At 34.8% G+C, this 15,668-nt stretch overlaps 1 protein-coding gene across 5 annotated transcripts in view; it reads right to left on the reverse strand.

Annotated features, from left to right (window-relative positions):
• Nucleotides 1-4,504: 4,504 nt before the first annotated feature.
• Nucleotides 4,505-15,668, reverse strand: part of USP45 (ubiquitin specific peptidase 45) — a 63,563-nt gene continuing 52,399 nt past the window's right edge. For 4 of the 5 annotated variants that reach the window (XM_036024509.1, XM_036024510.1, XM_028510047.2 and 1 more), the window contains 3 exons: nt 13,138-13,224; nt 9,053-9,206; nt 4,505-8,207 (listed from right to left, as the gene is read on the reverse strand). In XM_036024509.1, coding sequence (XP_035880402.1) covers nt 8,077-8,207; nt 9,053-9,206; nt 13,138-13,224 — 372 coding nt within the window. In that variant the 3' untranslated portion in view covers nt 4,505-8,076. Of the gene's footprint in view, nt 8,208-9,052; nt 9,207-13,137; nt 13,225-15,668 lie in introns of those variants that run through there. The other variant, XM_036024511.1, reaches the window with a different exon arrangement.

The raw sequence follows: 15,668 nt of genomic DNA on the forward strand, positions 1-15,668 counted from the left end.
TCAAGTGTTTGAGCAGCTGCCATGTGTATGATCTGCTGCAGTCTGGCTCTGAGCACCTTGACCAAAGAGTGCTCAGCAGCTTCACCTTGTGACCTTGCCAGTCTCCACTTTCTCTTCTCTCTCTCTCTCTCTCTCTCCCCCCCTCTCCGTCCCTCCCTCCCTCTTCTTCTCCCTCCTTCTCTTTATTGTTGTTCAAATGCAGTTGTCAACATTTTCCCACCACCACTCCCTGGACCCTCTTATGACTAACAATTAGCAGACTTTGTAAACTCAGTTTAACTTCTCCAGTTTTCAGAGTACTTGAAGTAGATAATTCAAGAGGATATGTTCAAGTTAGTACTTTGCATCATTAAGGAAACAAGTTACACTCAAGGTGAAAAGGAAAAAAAATTAAATGAGATTTTGAAGATTCAGAATTAGGAATTCCTGCTTCTCAAAAAGTAAACCTTTACGATGTTATTAAGTTTCATATTGCATTCATCTTAAAACTTAAGAATAAAAAATATTTAAAGTTGTGTTATATATATGCCACAGGGTATCAATCAGCCTTAAAAAAGAAGTAAAATTTTAATACATACTGAGACATGGATGAACCTTGAAAAGATTATGCTAAGTGAAACAAGACAGACACAAAAGGTCACATTGTTTGATTTCACTTACATGAGGTACCCAGGACAGGCAAATTCAGAGAAAAAGTAGCATAACAGTTGCTGGGGATTGAAGGAAAAGGGAATTGGAGAGTTATTATTTACTGGGTACAGAGTTTCTGTATGGGATTAGGAGAGGGTTCTAGAAATGAATGGTGATACTTGTACAACATTATGAGTGTACTTAATGTCATTGAATTGTGTACCTAAATGGTTAAAATAGTACATTTTATTATATATACTTTTTACCACAATAAAAATATAAGGACAAAAAGTATTTAAAGCTAATATGCTACAAAAACAAATTATTACAAATTACAACTCTTTTAATTCTTAAGTACTATTGTTACTAAAGACCTCCTAAAAAGTAGTATTTGGCATAAAGAAGTGTGAGAAGGATATAAAATAATAATTACTTCAGTTATTTAACAATGAACCAAGCTGGGCTTTACACAGAGAATGGCCATTTAGACCAGATTGGAGAAAGTAAGGTCAACCTACCATGTTCACTGACTGGCATATTCTTACCTAAAATCTTTTGCTGTTCAAAATGTTGTACTGTTTCTGTACTTAATTCATTTGTATGATATTGTAGACATCATTAGTGTTCACCAATATCTGATGCTCTACATATGTAACACACAGAAGACAGTGTCTTTCTAAGCCCCCTCAAAGTTAGGAAGGACTTTGTCAATTAGTTCTGGCCAATAAGCTGTGGGTTAAGTGATGACTGTCATTTCTGGACCTGATGCACTGTCACATCAACCAAGAAGGCTACATGTTTCACATAATGCTGCTAAGTTTGGTATATCCCCTATGAGCCTGGATCACTGAGTTACCTCATGGGAAACAGAGGCCAGAAAGAGTCCCAAATCAGCAAAAGGCTGCATGATTGCAGAATAAACTGCTAAGAGTCATTTGTTAACACAGCATTAAGTCTAGCCTATCCTGACAAATACAGATATTGGTCATGGGAGTTGGGTGCTGCTCAAAGAACCAAAAATATGTGACATTAGCTTAGAGGTTTGTTAGCATACATAGAAACCTAATATTAGAGGCTAGAAACACAGCACTTCACATTATACAGTGGTAAAACATTTGATATAACTCTAACCAACAATAACCTGGGAAGGGAGAAAATGTAGCTAGTGAGGTTTCAACAAGTGAAAAGATTGAAAAATAAGACAGTGCATATTGGGTGCTATTGGATGCGTTTGGCAAGGTTATAAGAATAGAGCTCAGAAAAGAATGGTTAATTGGTAAACCTAAAATGCGGAAACAGAGATAACCAGAAATTCTGAGCCGTGCATGGTTGTATTTTCAACTCCAAGCAGAAGATAAACTTGAGAAAGACTTTAAGTGACAAAGGATCATTAAAACTCAGCCTTGCAGCGAAGATCATAACTACAAATATGGACTTCATATTTATTTTGCAATTTTTTTCAGTGGATTAATTAAGGGTGTGGAACCTTAATTTTTCTCCTCACTTGGGAAAAATAATGCCTGAAGATGAAAATATGGTTAAGTGGATTGCTCTCCCATCACAACTTATAGACATACTTGCCGAAAAGTCAGTAGAGGTATGGAGGTAGGAAATCGGAGAAATATAGGCAACCCAAGAACTACTTGTCTTAAAAAAAATGGCATGGTAACTGGCATGTGAATCTGACTGGAAGCAGATAAAAGGCCTACTTTAAGAGTTGTACTGAAAAAGAAACTACAAACCTTGGCTAAAAGCACTAGTGATTGTTCTGAGCTTTAAAAACAAAACAAAACAACATCAGCCCCCAATTGTCTAGGAAACAGACTAAAAAAAAAAGCTGTGCAATTCCCAAGGATGGCATGTTCCTCAGATGCCATTCAGATGTAGCCAAGGAAGACAATAAAAATAAGATCCTTTTAGAAGGTGGCGAGAATGTGGGAGAAGGAATTCTTAGTTAACAGAAAAAAGGTCTAACCAGAAATATTCCCCATGCTCACAGTAAGAGACCCTGACATTATTTCTGTTCTTCTTCCCCTTCTGAATATTTATTGTGGTTATGGTTTTACCATTCCACCACTGTACAATAAGGATGTGGAACTATCCTTTTGGTCCCTGGGTCTCCAGACCACTGCGAGCAACATCCAGACCTGACCTAGTACTCTTAAAGAGCCTGGTCTTAGGGGAATAAAACTGCTTGGGTGGGACTTTGGGGCTGTATCCCTCAAAAAGAAGTCACTGTATTCCATCTGTAGAAAGAAGAGTGAGCAAGTATTTTTTTAAATACGTGTGGTTTAAATTTTTTTAACTTATTGATTTGAGAGAGATACATGGATTTTTTTTTTGTTTTACTTATTTGTGCATTCATTGGTTGCTTCTTTGTACGTGCCCTGACCAGTGATCAAACCTGTAACCTTGGAATATCAGGTCAACACTGACCTACCTGGCCAGGGCGGTAAGTATTTAGTGACTAGAAGGTGGATTTGTGAGAGACTTCTGGTGCACTCACACACCCCATTCTTTTTTTCTGAACCCACGGGAGACATGCTCTTTCCTACCCATCCTGCTCATCCCTACTTGCAATTAGGCAGGGACATGTGACCACTTCTGGCCAATGGGTTGTGAATGACACATCCAATATGAAGAAGTTAATTGCTGGTGCAAGACATTTTAAGGCTCCTTTTGCCTGCCATAGTGGGGAGGCCTAGTATTGAAAAGATAGAACTATAAGACAATCAGCCTGGATTACAGAGTTATCATTTGGAAAACATTTAGTTGCCTGTACAGATAGCCAAGACTCACAGTGGACTCTGGGTAAGAAAGAAGTAAACTTTTGTTGTGTTAAGCCACTGGGATGTGGAGTTATTTGCTCCTGTGTCATAGCTTTATCTATATACAAACAGGAATGCAAACATTTTGGATATTTCTGCTTGAGTGCAACTTTAAAATTATATGAAAATGGTCTTCAGGGGATTCATGAACCCCTGAAATTACATACAAAAATCTGGTGCATATGTTTTTCTGAGAATTTTCATTCCCATCTTCTATACTGCCATTTGCAGGAGAAGGCCTGAAAATTAAAACCCTCCTCTTCCCCCAAAACTGATAGCTTCCCTTTGGGACTAGTAGGACCTTAACTCCCATATGGCTCTGTGGGTAATGTTGCTTGACTTTCCTCCACATCATTTGCCATTTGATCACCTTTTCCTCACTCTTCTCTTTTTAAAAATCTTTTAAAATCAATTGAGAGAGAGAGAGAGAGAGAAACATTGATCAGTTGCCTCTGGTACATATCCCAACTGCAGACTGAATCTGCAACCTAGGCATGTGCCCTGGCCAGGAATCAAACCCACAACCTTTTGGTTTACAGAACAGTGCTCCAGCCAACTGAGACACCCAGCCAGGGCTCCTTACTTTTCACTTCTTGGAATGCTTATTTCCTTATTTCTTGGAGAGAGTTCTGTTTCCAGTGTTCAGTTCTGTATCCCAAATGCATGCCACACAACAGGTATTCAATAAATACTTATTAAATTATTGAACAAATTGAAGATAGACTATAACTTTCATCATAATCTCAAACATGAGCCAATAAAGGTTAAACACAAATACACAGACAAAACATTACCTAATGAACTATTCTGACTAAAGACTCAAACATTTTGAGAAACATATGAAAGGATGAAGACCTACTGATGGTACATACTGAAATATGAGTAAAAGTGGCCCATTATAAGATATTTAATTCTAAAGCACTGTAGTTCTAAAATATAAAGAATATTTGGAATATAGCTAAGTAAGTAAATACAATGTTGATAGATAAAATATTCTGTCAATAATGTGCACTAAAAAAAACTCCAGGACCAATCTTAAAACAAAGTAAATGAGAATTTAATATTTATTATGCATGTTTATACAGGAATATTGAAATATGCTCAATAAGTTAATTAGCTATTTTCTAAAAACACTGCCAAAAAAATAAAGATAAAACAGTAGGAATGATGTATTATCCAATGTTACTCAAAATTAAAAATATAGTTGTCTTTTAAACAGATTTGAATCGATGAATTTTACATAACCAAAACATTTTAAATATCTAAAAATAGTCTTTCTCTATGCATTATGTAATATATAAATGCTCAATTTTATTGCACATAACATATTTGGTTTAAGCTTATTTATCATGTAACATGCAGATAAATAAATTATGAATATAAATCTAAGAAAACTAGGCAGGATGTTATTATATACTACAAAAATTAGATGACGGTGATATATTTCACAGCTTAATCTTCAAGGAATTTTATTGAACTATTGTATAAAATCACTGAGTAAAATCACATGCGAGCAAAGAGCTATTAAATATTATATTGCAAAATAGCTCTGTTGGCACATTTAAAATAAAAAAACAGGTATCAAATAACTGTTCTGAGAACCAACACCAAACTAACACTCTCCTTGGCCACCTAAAAATGTGGTCCTCACATCAAGTTTAAAAACATTAAATGACAAAATTGTAAATACAGACACATACTTGGGTATGTCAAAAATATTTACATAATTGGCACATAATCAAAATTTTATCATTTTAAATATGGAAAAACTAGGGGAAACTGGGATTAGACATACCTTCTAATCCAGTTTTGAAATAAAGCTAGTGAAACTCCTCTGCTTTACTTTTTAAATTCACTTGGCCAAACATTATGGTCAGTGTTTTGAGGATCTGTAAACATTCTCACTTATTTGTACTGTTTCCTGAGGTCATCTGGAAACTACAGTTATTATAGTAGCTCCACCATTTTGTACCCCTGCAAATGTGCTTTGAAATATTCAAAATACAAACAAAAATTTAAATGCAGATCCATGTGTAACTTAACATACTTTTTCCATTTACAAAGCTATCATTAGAAAATTCTTAGGTTTCAAAATAAAATTTATTACATTATCAACAAAGCTGGAAAAGCATTCATAAATCTTAGGCCATAAAAAAAAGATTTTAAAATTATCTCATTTAACATTATGGAAATGAAAAATAAAAGTATTTTTATTTGTATGTTACTCATGGGGTAATGTCTAACACTTACATAAGCCTCTCCATTTTAAAGTGTGTCAAAATAATGTCAGCACAGTGCCTGTCCGACAGCAGATATACATAATGAGTAAATGTGAAGTTACAGCATAAAAACTACTGCAGTACTTCAGTATGGATGTAATGTTCTGAAGCGACAATGTATCACTCACTTAATGAAAAAGCAGTTTGACCGGCACTCAGAATAAAGCTTTAAATATCTCCTGTTTGATGAGCACAGCACTGGTGCATTTCCTGGCATCCAGTCAGTAAAATGAGGAAGTAGGAACTTTCATCGATTCTGGCCCTTACCTATCACTTACCATCTCTAACTTTAGTTGTGTAAGGGACAAGCCAAAAGGCAACAGAAAAGAATGCTCTTGTTTCCCTTTCTTTCTTTCTCTCTTCCTCTCTACTTCCCTCTTTCTCTTTCTACTATCAATGATAAAAGAAGGAGGTGACTACACAATGAAAAATGCATGCCTCTTAATAGTGTCCTTTCTAGGAGAAAAATGAGGTGACAATATTTACATTTGGGGTAGTGAATGGTAACTGTCGTTACCAAGATGTCTGACTTGAATAAAGACATTTAGTATTTCTCAAAAAAAAAAAAAATTCACTACTCTGGAATTGAAATCTTCAATGTTAATGAATTACAATTAAACAGAGACACTAATTTAAACACTGTTTAACCACCTTTTATAGGACAAACAACCTGAGTTTGCAGATTAATCTATATTTCTCCATCATCTCACTGTTAAAAATCAAGAAAATTACTACTATTGAAATTGCAACGCTTAAAAATAGAATTTGTGCCATGACACTTTTCAGTTGTTCATTTTGTATATTATTACCATCTTTAACAAGAATCACAATTCCATTCATCCATGTATCAAAAGGCAGCACTAGTAACCTTGATAATGTAATGTATAACCAGAGTCTTGGTTAAATATTTTCGCAGTTATCTCCAGCCTCTATTCATATCCTTCCTTCCCAAGAGAAGAGTTAACTAGAACTAAGTACTTAACCCAGCACCTGCCTGTATGTAGTATCTTCACTGGTATTAATGATTAGGGTGCTTTGATTCAGTAAAGTGATACCAAGGTAGCGATTATTTTTAAAATTTAAGCCCAAGTAATAGTAATGTTTTCCTGCCAAGCTTTAACAGCTTAATAATTTGCATTCTAGAGGAAAAAAATCATATCTTTTTTAAACCATCATGCCTTTGCAATAATTTATTTAAAAAGAAAATCACAAATGCCAACTTCATGCCCCATTAAAATAAAAGCTAAACTCACTTGAACTTATTAATGATGCTTGTTGAATACCAAGGGGTTGCAAAACCCTAAAACCATGGTTAATACTTACTGATTTATAGCACTAAAAATGTATTAGACTTCTTTGTTAAATATAAGAATACAATTGTCTATCATTGACAAATTTGGTAATTTATATTTCAAAGTTATCCTATGGTTTCATATGGATTAACAACTTCTACTTATCAATTCTGCATGTTAGAATTATCTATAATTATAGTTTGACCTTGGCTAATTATTTGCAAATTATCCTCAACTCTACCATGAATAGGTTACATGTATTTTCTATGTCTCAAAACTTCAAAGCTAAGCTAATCAATATATTATTTGTAAATCCATATGACTGAAGTTATATTGATACCTTTTTATATGGCTGAATTATACAAAATAAGACAAAGTCACCATGTCAGTTGTGCAAGGACATGTGATAACAATGTTACCCATGCAACAGCATACATATACCACCAGATAGTCCTGAGATGATTTTAAGTGAACTACTACATGAATGAACAATTTTTCTTTAATAGTTACATATTACTTTAAGGTTTATTATAAAAAACACAACTAGCACATAAAATGTGGAATATGCTCAAAATAGGGCTATGGTTAAAAAAAGTAAAGCTAAAAATAAGGTAAAAAATTTTAAGTAAATAATGGCATGGTAAATATATACATATCAGAAAGGTGGCATGTGACTCCCATCTGGGTAACACTGTTTAAGGAAGGATCTGACTTAGCCAACATCATTTCTGAATGCTTATAATAATAATCCACATCATAAAGGCATTTCCTCTACTACTGGAAATTCTACTTTTGTTCCAAGACAAACAATTTTTTAAACATGTGTTTACATTTATTTTAAAAATATATACTTGGAAGCATTGACTAAATTTAATTTACTTTAAGAGGATTCACCAAAAAGGTAAAAATGTTCAGGAGCATTTGAGGGACATACTATTCCTACATAAGAGAAGAGACTACAAAGGCACATTGCGTATTATGGTTATCATTGCAGCATTTAAATAAATGTGATCTAAATAATCATCACCCTCAACAATTAACAAATAATTAAAATATTCTTTCATAAAAAAGAAGATATGCTTGTGCACTAAGTGCTCTTGATTCTGGAACCACCTGCACATAAGTGTCACTGACATGGACCCACTGGCCTGCCAATTCACTATCCGGTTCTTTCAAACCTAAAAAAACAAAACAAAACAAAAGCATCATTTTACAATAAGTTATGTTCTTACTCTACATTATAAGCAACAACATATTCACCACAAACTATATTTATCTAATGCTAGATCTTACCACATAAGTCTGCTTCTTCCTGTTTCTTCTAAAAAGAACTAACTTTCAAACCACTGACATTACCATCATTTTACTTTAAAAGTCTAGTGAAATATTAGATAGCCTTGTAAATAATGTATTGTTTGAGGAAAATCATTTTCACTAAAACAGAACAAAAAACAAAGTTAGTTTGCAGATCCATAAGCAAAGTCAGCAAACTTTCCATTTCAACTCTATTCTGAGGTCCTGATATGTCTTTTTTTAAGAGATTTTATTTATTTATTTTTACAGAGAGGGGAAGAGAGGGAGAAAGAAGGGAAGTGAAACATCAATGGGTAGTTGCCTTTTGCACACCCACTACTGGGGACATGGCCTGCAACCCAGATATGTGCCCCAACTGGGAATCAAACCAGCAATACTTTGGTTTGAAGGCCTGTGCTCAATCCATTGAGCTACACCAGCCAGTGCTTCTGATACGTCTTTAAAAACTTTTGTTAAATAAAATGCCACTGGCAGTGCTACACATGATGACTTAACACCCTGAAAAACTGTGTCACTTCACGTCACCTACCAGGCTACAGTCTTATATTTAAGATTGTTTAAGATTATCTAGTACTCTTAAACATATTATTCACTTAACATAAACAAAGTGAATGCACTTCAGTTATCCACGAAATAGCTTACCTCTTCCAGAAAAGGAAGAATAAGTTCATTTGCTTTTTAAGAATAAAATAAACTTAGGATAACATACCAGGTACACTTTTCTTTCCAGTGATACGTTCCCATAATTTCCTGGAGGGTGTTCTCACTTTCACGTACGCAGTGTAGTGACCTCCTCTCATTGATCCACTATGTTCCACTATGCCATACAGACTATAGAGAACTTCCTCTCCCACATGTACATTCTTTAGACAAAAAAGTAATATAGAGTGAAATATTATTGTAAGGAAAATTAAGTCAAATGCACATTCTACTTAACATAAGAGAATAACTTATTAAAATTTTTCCATACATATTAGCCTGGAAAAATGCAAATGCTTGACAACATCCTCTGTTGATGGGCTGTGGGAAAAAGGCATTCACACACACCACGGGTGGGAATGCAAAGGGGTACAAATTGCAAAAGGGGTGCATTCTCTACGCTGGAATATTTAATGTTATCAAGCTAAATTATATATGTATTACTCTTAGACTTATCAATACTATTTCTAGGATTCTATCTCATAGGTACATTAGCAAAATGAAAAAAGATATGCACCACACTACTAATTGCACAATTGTTTGTACTATCAAAAAATTAGAATAGGCTCAAATGTCCATAAATTGAAGACTAGTTGAATAAACTGTGATGCATCCATACAACAGAGTATCATACTGCTTGAAAAATGGAGGGCAGGCTATCTGTAGATACTGCTTTGAAATAATCTTCAGGATATAATGGTAAGAAAAGGGTAAGAAGAAAAGATACATATTGTAAGCTATGATTATTTAAGAGGGGAGCTCCATATACATACCTATCTGTTTTTTATTTTTAAAAAAACTAGTAGAAGAATAAACCATGATTTTTTTAAACAATGTTTATCTATAAAAGGAGGGAAGAAACGGGTGAACAAACATGGAGAAAAGCTACACTTGTTTGAATTAAACTTGCTTTGTACATTTGATACATTTGATTTTGGAACTTTGTAAATATTTATACAATTATTAAACAAAATTTGAATAATTTAAATTTAAAAAACAGCCCCTAAAAATAAAGATTAAAAAGTTAAGCAACTGAAGAATATGTCCAATTGGTGGCATAATCATTCAGAGAGAGGTCAGTCAGGTAAAAAAAAACCCAGAAGCCAACCTAAGTGGCTTTCAGTAGCCAACAATATAGATCCATCAGACAAATATACCAGTGTGTGAATAAAAAGAGCATAGTAAATTGAAACATATCTAATGTGTTTAAATCCATGAATTCATAATCATAAATTAATTAGTCACAATTCAAGGATGCTAGTGAACCAATTCATTATTCTGCAAACTGGTTTAAAATGAGGGTAGGAAAAGAATTGAGCATTTGCCCTCTCTTTTCTTTCTTTCTTTCTTTCAATTTTATGTATTTATTTATTTATTTATTTATTTCTATTTATTAAAATTTTTTTTAATATTTCTTTTTTTTTTAAGATTTTATTTATTGCCCTGGCTGGTGTAGCTCAGTGGATTGAGTGCAGGCTGCAAACCAAAGCATCACAGGTTCGATTCCCAGTCAGGGCACATGCCTGGGCTGCAGGCCACAGCCCCCAGCAACCACACATTGATGTTTCTCTCTCTCTCTTTCTCCCTCCCTTCCCTCTCTAAAAATAAGTAAATAAAACTTAAAAAAAAAGATTTTATTTATTTATTTTCAGAGTGGGACGCTTTGGTTTGCAGCCCGTGCTCAATCCACTGAGCTATGCCAGCCAGGGCACATTTCTTTTTTTTTAAGATTTATTTATTTAGTTTTAGAGAGGGGAAGGGAGGGAGAAAGAGAGAGAGAGAGAGAGAGAGAGAGAGAAATATCAATGTGTGGTTGCCTCTCACGTGGCCCGCAACCCACGCATGTGCCCTGACTGGGAATCGAACCTGCAATGCTTTGGTTCGCAGCCCAAGTTCAATCTATTGAGCTATGCCAGCCAGGGCTATTTATTAACTTTTTTTAGATAGGGGAAGGGAGGAAGAGAAGGAGAGAAACATCAATGTGGAAGAGATACATTGATTGGTTGTCTCTTGCATGCCCCCAACTGCGGATCTGGCCCACAACCCAGGCATGTGCCCAGACTGGGAATCGACCTGGCAACCTTTTGGTTCACAGGCCAGCACTCAATCCACTGAGCCACACCAGCCAGGGCTATCCTCTCTCTTCAGTAGGAACTATACCATAAGATAACTAAACAGATGAAAAGAGTATTTCTTTATATACTAGTTTTCTAGCTAACAAATTAAGAAGGAATGACAGAATTAGAATATCACCATTCTGTAATTCTTAATGAACTCCTGAATATAACATTGCATCATTGGTTGCTATTATAAAAAGATAACTGGCATTCTGTGCCACCTGATTAAACACTCCCTATGAAATAGCCTTGCCAGAAAAAAATTATAAAATAAATAAGGAACATCAAACCTAAATCTGTTTAAGCCTTTCCACATCCAACTATCCAGCTACCTATTTATACTAAATAAAGAGGACAGAGGAATAATCATCAAAATCTAAATTAGGGGAAACTACTGTAAAGATGGCCCAGTTTCTTCAACAAATAATTTGTGAGGAGGGAATTGAAGGGGAGAGAGAAGGGGGAGGGTAACTGTATATTAAAAGAGAGTAAAAGACATTATCCAATTACAATGTGTAGTTCTTCTTTGGATACAAATTCATTTATGATATAATTAGAAATAAATACACTAAATGATGTGATATTTAAATTGTCTATTTGTTTTAGTGTGAGAGTAGTATTGTGGTTAAATAAAAATGTGAGGAGTGATTCTTATCTTTTAGAAATTCATAGTGAAATATTATGAATAAAATGATGCTTCAGCTTTGGCAGGGTGGCTCAGCTGGTTGGAGCATCATCCTTGTACACCAAAAAATTACAGGTTTGATTCCTGGTCAGGACACATACCTAGGTTGCACATTTGACCCCCAGTTGGGGGCTTCTACAGGAAGGCAACTGACTGATATTCCTTTCTCACATCCATGTTTCTCCCTTCCTCTCTCTAAGATCAATAAACATATCCTCTGGTGAGGATTGAAACAGTGACAGTGACAGTGATAATGATAGTAATAGTAATAATATAGGAGGAGTAGGTACACGAGCACGTGGATGGGGCAGGACTGGCCATGTATCTAAGGTTTTAGGGCCAGGTGGTGGGTGCTGGAGGTTCATTGTACAGTTCTGTGTACTTTTGTGCATGTTGGAAATTCTCTAAAATAGGTACTTTTAAACCATTTTTCATAAATTTAATATAGAACTTGTTAAGTTTCATTTTATTTACCATACTATCAAATTCTGTGAACCTTAATGTTAATAATTGACAGATAGTGTTGTATTCCACACATGAACTAGATTCACCAAAAAATTGCATTTAAGATATTTTTGTTTTGATTGATCACTATATTAAAAATATTAAATTCAGTAAGCATTCTCCTACATGCCACAATGCCTGGACTGCTAATCAGCAATCATGAACAGGACAAGGTGTTGCCTAGAACTGTTTGGTTCCCTCAAGGAAGTCAAAATCATCTATTTCACCGGCACAGTTCCAATATATAAGTACAAGCAATTATAAACCAGTCTGCTTTCTATATCTAATTTTTTAAAGTTTTAATAATTCCAAAGTACCATACTCATCTGACAAGTACACTATTCTCAACAGTGTACCTGAAATGGCATGAAAAAACAATGTATTAGTTTACTGATTTGCAAAAGATAAAGAACTCCACAAATGCTAAAACTACTGCCATGTATGCGTATTGTCCACAAGGAGCAGAAGAGGACACAAAATCTGCTTACTTTTCCCAGCAGTGGTCTGCTTCTAGCAGTATTTACAAGCAGCTTTAATCTTCATGACCCCTAGGTCTCATGCTTTATGCATCTTTTTTGACTTTCCCTAAATCTATCTCCCAAAAGACAAAAGTCATACTCAGTGTGTTACATGTTCCACATTTTAGTGATTTCCCTTCACTAACTATAAAATTCCTATTCAGAGGAGCTTATTTTTTACACAAAGAAAAGCATGGCATAACAAACAATCATAGGGTACTGTAAGTATATTATTTGCAAGTCAATTAAGTATTTTAATAATATACTATACCTTACAAGTAGCAGAACAGAATGGTGCTAAATCAAGTATCAGTGGAAAATCTACATGTCTGTTTACCTTTCGAAGACTCAATCCAGCCTAAGAAAGACCAAAAAAAAATTTTAATCCAACAAACCCAATCTAAATCATTGTTTGTTAATTTAAACTAAAAGATGAATCCTAGAAGTTAGGTTTTTTCATAGATATAAAAACATGATTAATGAATAATCCAAAACTGATATATGACTAAGTTTTTAATTAGGTTCCATAAACTGTTACAGCAAATATCATTTATTTACATGTGCATTTTTACCACAAACAATATGGGAATAATGACTTTCACTGTGGTTTTCAACACTTAGGGAAAAATAAATTCAATGTAGTAAAAGCTAAGGTGCTGATACATATGCCGTCATAAAAAGATATTCAACTGAAGTCAGGGCCTGGTGGCCTAGGCCTGACTCGATGACTGGTCAACACCCATTGCCTACATAGCACCTCATCTAGATCAAGGAAGAAAATGGGTATAAATGGATTAGATTAGATCCTTCTCAGCTCTAAAATGCAGTAATATTCATTTATTAAAACAAAAAGCCAGAATTTGAATACTCAAATCATTTTATCAATAAAAGTAAATATTATATATTATATACTGTATTTTTTGGACTACAAGACGCACTCCCCCCAAATTTGGGAGGAAATGGGGTACCTCTTATAATCTGGATGTAGCTTACCTGGCTTGCTGTGGGGGGTGGGGGGGCGGTGGAGTAGGGTCACAGGAGGCAGGAGCAGGGTCACTGCTGCATTTTCCTCCCAAAGTGGGGGGTGGTGGGTTGTCTCATAGTCCAAGAAATAAATAAAAATGAACCTTGTCCTGACTGGTGTGGCTCAGTGGGTTGGGTGTTGTCCCACAAACTGAAAGGTCACTGGTTCAATTCCCGGTCAGGACACATGCCTGGGTGGTGGGCCAGGTCCCCAGTGGTCTGGGGCATGTGAGAGGCAAGTGATTGATGTTTCTCTTGCATATCAATGTTTCTTCCTTTTTCCTTTCTTCCTTCCTTCCTTCATCTTTCTTCCTCCCTTCCCCTCCCTCCAAAAGTAAATTAATAAAATCTTTTTTAAAAAATGAACCTTCATATTCTTAAATAAGCTCTACTTCTTTCTCTATTTTTAATTTCCAAGGGCAGAACTTGAAAAATGTACACTTTGCATTATTTAATAATAGTTAAAAACCAGCTGATAGACTGCCAAGTGTATTGAGTAGGGAACCCACAAATAGAAACTCCACTGGAATCAGAAGATCCTTAATCTGAAATATTTGAGTAGACAAAAACTAATAGATGTAACCTTTCATGCAAAGCTTTCACGACTTACTTCAAGGACATAATTTTACTGTGAATCTGTTGCCTTGTTCTTACCTTTCTTTAAAGAAAAAAAAGCTTATTTTTGACCAAAATATACCCATTTATGTTTCTTCAAGTGATGTTTAGAGGGCCTAACATAATATCTGACATGAAATTATGAGGTCATACCTTAGGAGTAATTATTTAGTCTGTATTCAATTTGCTTTCCTTGTTTTTCTCATCAGGTGATCTCTATAAGCACCCAACACCGGCATTGTCTGAGAACCTCGCAGGCTGATGTGTCCTCTCCCCAGATATTACTTAGTGGTTCAGAAACTACCCCACAATAGGAGAGACTTTGTAAAGGGCTTTTATAGAAGACAAATCTCTTTATCTTTTCTTTTTTGAAGTAATTTTAAGTATATATTTTTATTTAGTTTTATTATTTTTATCTGCATCCGAAGACATGCTTATTGATTTTAGAGAGAGTGGGTAAGGGGGAGAGGGAGAGAAACATTGACGTGAGAGAGAAATTGATTAGTTGCCTTTGTATGTTTTTGACAATTTGCTTCATAGAATTAAAACAGTTTATCTGAAAATAGTATTGGGGTATAGTACAGAGGGTAGCTATAAACTTTCATTCCCTCCGTTATTTTTCTTCCCTAAGTCCTTTATTGAATAATACAGCCCCCTTCCCAACTGATTTCAGATGACTTCATTATCATAACAAAAGAGCTTTAAATTATACTTCAGTTCTCTTTTTTCTATTTTTTTTATTTTAATCATTGTTCAAGTACAGTTTTCTCCCTTTTACTCCCATTCCAGACCACCCACCCAAGCCTCCCCACTTCCCTCCCATTACCACCCTCCCCCTAGTTTTTGTCCATGTGTCCTTTAAATTTGTTCCTGTTATTTGACAGTTCTGACCACACTGTTTTACTAATTAGAGTTTTATTTTAAAACAGGTATTCTAAAAATTTCCCTTATAACTTTTGCGAAAATGTTTTAATATTTTCAATTATTCATTCTTCCAGAGAAATGTTAAAATCATTTTATCAAATGCAAAGTAAAAAAGGTGAGATAATGCATTGAATTAAAAATATTAAAAAATTAGAGAAAAACCTGATGTGTTACAAATATTTCAGTCCCCTCCCACTGCAGAGTCCTACAGGGGAGGAGCCTGCCCTGCAGTCCTTTTCC

Source organism: Phyllostomus discolor, chromosome 4, assembly GCF_004126475.2.
Source record: "Phyllostomus discolor isolate MPI-MPIP mPhyDis1 chromosome 4, mPhyDis1.pri.v3, whole genome shotgun sequence".
NCBI classification, from domain to species: domain Eukaryota; kingdom Metazoa; phylum Chordata; class Mammalia; order Chiroptera; family Phyllostomidae; genus Phyllostomus; species Phyllostomus discolor.